Source organism: Perissodus microlepis, chromosome 13 (genome assembly GCF_051167445.1).
Source record: "Perissodus microlepis isolate ML-2025 ecotype Zambia chromosome 13, ASM5116744v1, whole genome shotgun sequence".
Classification (NCBI taxonomy): domain Eukaryota; kingdom Metazoa; phylum Chordata; class Actinopteri; order Cichliformes; family Cichlidae; genus Perissodus; species Perissodus microlepis.
The window spans coordinates 4,365,760-4,374,495 of NC_140473.1; the positions used below are offsets into that span (position 1 = coordinate 4,365,760).

At 43.9% G+C, this 8,736-nt stretch overlaps 1 protein-coding gene across 15 annotated transcripts in view; it reads right to left on the minus strand.

The window, feature by feature from the left end:
- Positions 1–7,279, minus strand: part of rims1a (regulating synaptic membrane exocytosis 1a) — a 112,030-nt gene extending 104,751 nt beyond the window's left edge. For 9 of the 15 annotated variants that reach the window (XM_084948443.1, XM_084948438.1, XM_084948449.1 and 6 more), the window contains exons 1-2: positions 7,037–7,278; positions 3,020–3,094 (exon numbers count right to left, since the gene is read on the minus strand). In XM_084948443.1, the coding sequence (XP_084804569.1) occupies positions 3,020–3,094; positions 7,037–7,197 (236 nt within the window). In that variant the 5' untranslated portion in view covers positions 7,198–7,278. Of the gene's footprint in view, positions 1–3,019; positions 3,095–7,036 lie in introns of all 15 variants that reach the window. The other 6 variants (XM_084948442.1, XM_084948444.1, XM_084948439.1 and 3 more) reach the window with 2 other exon arrangements.
- Between the last annotated feature and the right edge of the window lie 1,457 nt (positions 7,280–8,736).

Consider the following 8,736-nt stretch of genomic DNA (forward strand, 5'->3'; position numbering starts at 1 on the left):
TTTAACTGTATTTTTAAAGGTGGAACAGCTTTTGCTACTGATAAAGACCTTCCCCATGACCATTTGTACGACACAAAAGTAAATAAGTAATAGCTTAACACTGAAATGACAGGAAAGTTCCTGTTTTTCACTATCTACTATAGAAATTTCAGTTTTTTACAATGGGGCCACATAGAAAAAATGAATTTTTAGTGACTTAACAAAATGTTTCTATTTAATAATAACAGGTTATTCTGGCCAATGAACTACTAGAACTTTTTCTGTATAATAATATTAAGATGTCTCAGGTATCGGGTCAGGGATAGCTCAGTAGGTATAGTGGTGGCCCCATGATCAAAAGGTCGGGGGTTTGATTACAGCTAAGCAAGGTACCATCCGTACACACTGCTCCTCGGGCTAAATGCAGAGAGGAATTTCCCAACGGGGATCAATAAAGTATACATTATGATTAAGTGTGTAGTTATACTTCTTTACACTTATCGAAAGGGGGAGTTTCACTGATCCAGCCCACTAGAGATCAAAGTGGGCTGTACGTGGCCCACAATGTAAAATGAGTTTGACATCCCTCCTCTAAGGGGACAAATGGACCCAAACCATGTCAGCAAAATGTCCCACACAGTAACATGACACTGGATTCCTTCAGTCTAGTTCAAGTGTTTTTTTCTTTTATATGTACACTATGCTGAAACTGCATACGTAAAAGATAGACAAAAGTATTGGACAACATCTAAAAAACTGAATTTGAGCATGGTACTGTAATAGAATACCATTCCTGCAACAAGTCAGTTTGTGAAATTTCTTTCCCCATAATAGAGAGTCCATGATCCCATGATGATTCCTTGATGTAAGTGGTATTTTTACAAAGTGAAAACATTTTAGAACCACAACCACTCAGCCATGAACTCACGTAACATCACAGAGCGGGGTCACTGAGTGCTAAGGCCCACAGTGCATAAAGGAAACCAGTGATCAGCTCCTATACCTGCACAGGTACAAACCTCCTGTGTTAAGGTTAGCATAAAAACTGTGCACCAGAAGCCTCGTGGCATGGGTTTCCATGGCTCCTGCAGGACTAATGTGTAGGTTTCCCAAGCTGTTGTCCATATGGTGTATTATGTAAAGAATACAGGCTGATCTCTATAGATATGTATCTTAATCAGAAATCTTAATTCCCAAAAAATGGGTCTAGACATCAGCCCAATAAATCTAGTATGAGCCAAACTATAAATCTAAGCTAACAAAAATATAGTGATTCGTAGTTACAAGTGATTGAATACTAATAATATATTACTATAATAATTATGAATACTAAATTAAAGTGCAAGTGTGATAAAGATCTTTGGTTTGAAGTTTAGCTTTAGTGCAATATATGATCATGCTAACCTTTGACAGAGAAGAGAGACTGATTATTATAGAAGAAGGTATTATTAGATTGCTGTATCCTCTTTTACAGTGAATGAAATATAAAACAGAGTTAAAAGAAAAAAATAACTAACTGGAAGAGACCTCATTTTCACTTAGCAAGCAGCCAGCAAACAGCTAACAGCCAGTTAGCTTGACTGTATATGGGGAGAATGTTTTCCAGGTAGAAAGCTGCATTATGCTAGCTAAGGGACAGTGCTTACCTTCTCTATGCTACATAGTAGGTGAGCATAGCAGTTTCTTCTTTTCATTCTTCATCTCTACCTAAAACTGTTTTATGTGTCTTCAGAAGCATGCATCCATCCTAAAAGTTTGTGTACAGCACCAGCTTCCACCAACAAAGCTAGTGAGTAAACATGACTAGAACAAAACCTAGTTTAGATACTCCACTAACATTTCCATTCATTCTAAAGGAAACGATAAAGCCTTTCAGCTGAGACATTGCTGCTAATTCAATTTTTAGCAGTCTTTAGGAGGCACCATTTCCCATAACCCCCAGCGCTTTGTGGCCTCAACGTCACAGCTCAACAGAAGAGTACAGGGATCACAGCTAGCTGACAAGTCCATAAAAAAGACTGAACACTTATAGGTTACTAGACAGCAGAGATTATATCAGCTAAAACAACGAGAGGATTGCTAAGCATTTGAGATATGGACGAAATCAAATCACTATACTCTCCCTGACAATCTTCAGGTTTTTCTAATGAAACCGGAAGTTTTTTTCTGCCATCACCAAGTTTGAAATGCCAAAGATTGTATAAATTCAGAAATCTGCATCAAAATCAAAAAAATTGTTACATTGCATCTGATTTTAGAAGGCAAGAAAACGAAACATAAATCCCATTTGCTTTTGAAACTTGGATTTAAGGATCTTAGGTGGGTTTTTTCTAAAGGAAAATGATGCCTCATGTTGCATAAATCTGTTCGAACATGTGAGAGGAAGATGACGCGAAAGTCACACAACCGCATGATAGAAGTCATTCCTCCAGACGAGCAGTTTTGGCAGAAGAGACGAGCAAATTGTGAGACACACAGAGCATCTGAATCCAGCCTTTAGCCAGCCACTCTACGGAGGAGGAAGATAACATCAGCTAGTCTCTAATGACTCAGGCTCTGGACTGGACTCATCAGACCAACCATGTCCTTCTTTACAGCAGAAGCTCTGTAGGTTGCCGCCTGACAGATGACAGACAGCAATTGGTCTGTTTGTGTGTGTCTTAGAGACACAGAATGCTAAAATAAAAGTTTAATAAATATAAAAAATAAATATAAAAGTCTAAATAACGTGCCGTGTATTTCTGTTCCACTTAAGGTATTATGCAAATTGCATAATAATGGCTTGAGTCACACTTGCAAAAAATAATCACCACCGTGCGTGTTTATCTTTAATACCGCTGATTCATCTGAGGTGTAAAACTGAATTTCACAACAAACATGAGAAACACCGTCTTGATTGGAGATTGAGGCCAGAAAGGCGACTTGATGCTAAAGTGACGCAAAAGCAAATATTAGCTCGCATTTTTAGCAACTTAGGGCCAGTTCCACATCGATGAGATGGTATTGACCTGGTGGTTAAAGAGTAGCTGTTGGCACTCACCGGACGTCGTTTTGCTGCGGGGGTTTCTTCTGTCCAACCAGGTTCACTGTTCTGGCTTGGATAGGCTTTTCTTCTCTGAAAAACACAAAGTTAGAAAAGTGCAGTTAGTCCAGCGTTTTGCTATGATTTTGTTTGATTTATGTGCTTCGTCCTCCTAACATTGAACAAGTCACCAGTGACAGCCTTGTGGTAAAGGCTAGGGTTAAGTTCACGTCTATCCCTTTATAACTTCTACAAGGCATCTGCCCTGAATCCTACTGTCTAACAAAGCATGGCAGACCTGTCTTAATGTTTCTCTCCTATAAGCTGAAACACCTAAGCATGACAATTAGTCCAGAATTCAGTTACATATTGGTTCATTTTGGTACATTACATGCTAGCTTGTAATGTCAATAATTATCTTGTTATCTACATAAAACTTTGTGTCCTGGCATTGTTTTCTCAGTCCTTATTCAATTTTCATCCATCCGCTTCCACTTATCCTTTACTGGAGCCTATCCCAGCTGTCATAGGACGAGAGGCGGGGTATACCCTGGACAGGTCATCAGTCTGTCGCAGACAACCATTTGTGTTCACATTCACACCTATGGGCAATTTGGATTAACCAATTAACCTATCCCCACAAACTGCATGTCTTTGGACGGTGGGAGGAAGCCGGAGTACCCGGAGGGAACCCACGCAAACATGGGGAGAACATGCAAACTCCACACAGAAAGACCTCGGCCTGATGGTGGAACTGAACTCAGGACCTTCTTGCTGTGCGGCAACAGTGCTAACCACCGTGCTGTCCCTTATTCAATTTTATTTTTTCAATTTTACTTGTTCAGTTTTAGCAGAAATCTGCTTGAAACAGGTTCGAATCAACACTTTTTATCTTGGGAGCAATCGGGATACCGCTAGGCATCGATGACGGGCCTTAGACAACACTGACATGCTTTCAGTATGTCCACTGACACATCCACAGTGTGATTCAAAACCATCTCATCCATAAACATGAACAGCAGGCTCTGATCAGTCTGATCACAGAGGGAACTCAAGAGAGAATTCCCCGCCAACACCCACGCTGTCTAAAACAGAAGACGTTTCTTTTTATTGTCAATACCGTGGGTACCCTGCTCGTTCATTATGAGACACTTTTGGCACATCAGGAATCGAGATATCTCTTCTACTGACAGTTTAAGTGCTTATACACTGACGGTAAATGTAGCTTCGAGAACCTTGGGTTACCCCGGTGTATAATATGACAATTCTTTCAAAAAAGGGGGTAAAAAAAAGTACTGTTTTACTTTGTACATGGTACAAAACTCATAGCGAAACATCCTTGGGTTGTGTAATCCATCATAGCAAGCATCAAGGCTGAATATTTCATGTTAAAGATTCCACTGTGTTAGCGTAAAGTCACAGCCTAATATTTGGTACAGTAATAGATTCAATATTATATGAAACTACAACTTATTTGTCAATCATACAAAAGGCAAAGTTCAGCATCCTCATAGCCTACATGACGGTTAGAACTACTAAGCTGTATCTTAGGCACAGGCTAAACAAGCACATCTTCAGAAGCTAGAAGATGTGTTTCTAGAAGGTGTTACAGTTCAAATAAACTCTCATACATGCACGGTTCCTCTGTTAAAGGCGTACATGTGCCAGACAAGCAGAAATTCCATAAGACGTGCTTGTCTAACTAACTCTAACCAGGTCAGCAGTCAAATTTGAGCACATATCACATATGTATAGTACAAAAGATTCTTTATCTATTTGAGCTTCTAGTGTTTCCTCTGTGTTTTGTCTTCAAGGTGAGACATGTAACACATGGAGCCCTCTATAAAAATAGAAAAATAAGTTATCAATTTGAGGAACCTTTATCATACAGTACTTCTACATTGTACACCCATCAGGCGATGCTTCTAGGATTTGAGTTAAGTTGACGTTTTTTTCTGTTTGGAGCACCCAAAGTCCTCCCATAGTCTGGTGACTTGTCAGGAGTGTACCCCAGGTCTTGCCCAATCACAGCTAGGACGGGCAACTCTGAATTGGACAATGTTTGAGAAAATGGATGGATGGAACAGTGAAATGAAAAAGCTTCTAGAAGAAAAACTGTAATACCAAAATGGAAGTATGAGACTTTGTACAATTCAGCATGTGGCTTTGAAGCCAACAATAACTCTAAACCTAGACGGGTCACCAGCAACCCCGTTTTAATGGGTAATGGCCATGGAGTTTCTGCTTAACACTGGATAAAATGCACACATTTGTACTATTATGACATGCCTTTATATTGAATTTAAACCAGAGTGTGGCCAGAGACCCCACTCATCGATTATTGAAATTATTATTGCTTTCGATTTCCATTTTTCTACCTCAGATCATTGAAAGCAGAATACAAATCATGCCCATTATTGCTGTGGCTTTAAAGTGAGGTTTGCACGCATTCACTGTGAACATATGCGCATTAATAGAAAGTAAACTGATGTGAGTATATCTTAAACAGCTCGTAAGTGGAGCGTATTCTCTGCCTCTGTTCATTACAGCCCACACTTCCCTACTCCTGGTACACTTAGCACGCATGTATTAGTCAACCAACCAGTGCAGCTTTTCAGTGCAGACCCAATTGTACGAACACACACACACAAACACACACACACACACACACACACACTGCTTTGCTAACTCAATCCAAACACTGGTGAGAGGAAACAGTGCTGAAGCCTATATAGGCTTGGACATGTGTGTGCTGACAGCCTTATCCGCAGCTTCCTCACTATGACATGAGTGAATCCACAGCTCTTTAATACATCACTGAAAATGATGCATAACCACTTAGGGCCGCAGCTATATACTGGACATTTCCTTCTTTAGAAGCAATGAATCGATCTTCCGTTCCAGTGCTGGGCCATCGTTCTACACAGAGGGCTTAAAATAGAACAGGGACGTAAAGCTTGAGGAGCGCCTCTCTTAGGTGGGTCGTTCTGCCTTTCTTTGCACATGCATGCGTGCGGCTCCCGTGCATAACGTGCAGAAAACATGAGAAAAGGCGTCGCTTAAACTTGATGCATTTTCTGGTCCTGGGGGTGGGGGGTAAGGAGTGTGGGGGATGGTGGAGGGGGGGTGAACATATAGGTTCGTTCCTGCGCCGATTGCTGCAACAAACTGGAGCAGACTTTTCTCCATTTAATGTGGGGGAGAAGAGGTAGGATACACACAGCGATGTAAGTCACTCTTGATTGAAAATAACATGACACAGGCACCTTTTCCTTCCCTGCTAGAGGCCCACTGTTTCTTTAACAGCTTGTGTGATGTCTGCTGCAAGAGCACTGGCCTACATACAGTGCATAAGGCTGGGAAAGGCTCAACCGCACCCCAGAGCTGAGAACAGCAGCTGTTGAGATGGATGCTGCACAGATAAAAGCCAACAGGGAGGGCTTTACTATTCTCAGTGCCAGGCTTGACTGAGCCTCCTGCAATTTCCTGCTGAAATATTTCAGGGGAAGTACAAATACTTTCCACCTGACTCGGGCAGTGGCGTTGGGTGATGATGACAATCTCAAGGAAAGAAGTGCAGAAGAGAAATGTGTATGATTCATCTGGGAGGATGCTGCTGCTGCTGGGTGACACACCCCTTCCCTTCTTCTTCTTCCCTCCCCTAACAAGTTACACCTGAGCCCTCACATCCAGCGGGCCTCCCCACAGGAGCGTTCCAAATCTGTGAACTGGACATGCATGGACTAAAGCCTGTGAGGTTCCTCCGGCACAGAGCTGCAGGCTACGTGGGCCTGTGAGTGAGTGTGTGGAGGGACCTGCAGGATGTACACACACACATACACACATGCATACATGATCACATACAGTGGAGAGGAGCACGGGTCCTGCAGCTGTCATATTGTGTCCATACAGAGCAGACTTTCATGGACTTCAGAATGGAAACTGCCCAGGCCTAGTCTTCCTCTCTCTCTCTCTCTCTCTCTCTCTCACACACACACACACACACACATTATCTTTTTGCTTTCCCTCTCTTACTTTAACATGGCCTCCTCTTTCGCCTCTTCCTCCCGCTGCCGAGCCAGCACAGCCATGATGATCTTCCTCTCGTCCTCCGTCAAGTGACTGAGGTCCGGCTCCGGGATGGCCGGGGCGACGGGTGGGCGCGGGCCGCCCCGAGGGCCCACCGAGGCAAACATCTTCCCCGCCGCCGCCGCCACCACCACCACCACCACCTTGCCCCCCTTCCTCTTCCCTCTCTCCCACCTCCTCCTCTTCCTCCTCCTCTTCCCTCCTAGCCTCGGTCGGGATCACGGATAGAAAACCCGCTGGCGGAGCCCACGGATCACGACATGGCCCACGGACAAAGCGGCGGTTGGAGCATCTGATGCGGAGTTCCCATGACGGTGGCGGGGGGCACCCAGGGCGGCGGCGGCAGCGGGCTCGGCGCTAGCTGCGGTAGTAGTAGTAGTAGTAGAGGTGGTGGTGGTGGTAGCGGTGGATGTGGCGCTTTGGTTCCCGGTTTTAGCCGCTCCTTCTCCCTCTTGCTGCTCCGCTGTCTTCTCCCCCCTCCCACCGCCCGCCCGCCCGCCTCTCCCCTCCACCGCCTCCGTTTCACGGGGAGCCCATGTCTCCGGCGGTCGCTCGCTCGCTCGCTCGGGATGATGACTCGCGGGAGGAGGACCTCTTTTCCTTCCTTCAGGCCGGGCAGAGAGGAGGAGGAGGTGGAGGAGGAGGGGGGAGCGGGGGGGTGGGGGTCCCCCAAAGGCGGCTCAGGTCTTCGCTCGGTGAGCCGGGGCCGGCTGTTTGGCTGCGGGGCGAGGCGGCGACTTCTTGTTTTCCAGCGCCGCCGCTGATGCTGCTGTCAGGGAGACGGAACAGTCAATGGGACCGCAGCCCCTCGAGCGCGTTCACTCCTCTTGCGGCGGGAGTGCGCAGCCCTCATTTGAGAATGGGGGCTCCACTCACCGTTAAGATGCGCGCTCACGGCTGTCTATAGCACACACGGGAAATAAAGGGTTCCTTTAAGGGTCCACTGTGCGGGTTTAACGCCGTGTGACTGCATCCAAACACGAATCCTTTTATTCATAGCGTTGTGTTTTAAAACAAAAAGTCCTGGTGTATTTTTCACTACATACCGGTTCATAATCATAATTAAAATGTGGGAGAAAAAACAGGGTAGCTTCGGGATATTTTGAAGGAAAATATCTAAAAAAGTGAGTCGCGGTTGGGGCTAATCTTACCCTTATTACACTATTGTTACATATTACTATATAATTATATGTAGCTCTTAATTTATTCTTGTCTGTTTCAAGAGTTTAAACCACATTTAAATTTAATTAGGATACATTTTATATTTCATTAAGGAGCTTTAATTGAGGGTCAAAAAACTGAGGATCCAGAAAACTGAGCTATTTTCCTGTGGACCCCCATACAACCAGACTTCTTTTCCACCAAATTAGTTGCCCCCTGCTGGCTGTCAGAGAGAATTCAGTTTGGAGGCATTTGTGCACTGGATTCCCATTTCATCCATTTTCAGTATACAGTTTATGTAGCACACATAACATCAAATTTACAGCTTACACCAAGAGACTTCAGCAAAGATACAATTGTATTACAATGCATGCAGGCAGAAATATGTTTTTTAAAAGATGTTTATGATATAATAACTGCTTTACAGTAGCATGTTAATCATGTTTGGGTCTTCAAGTAAACAATGAGAGCTATTTACACCTTCC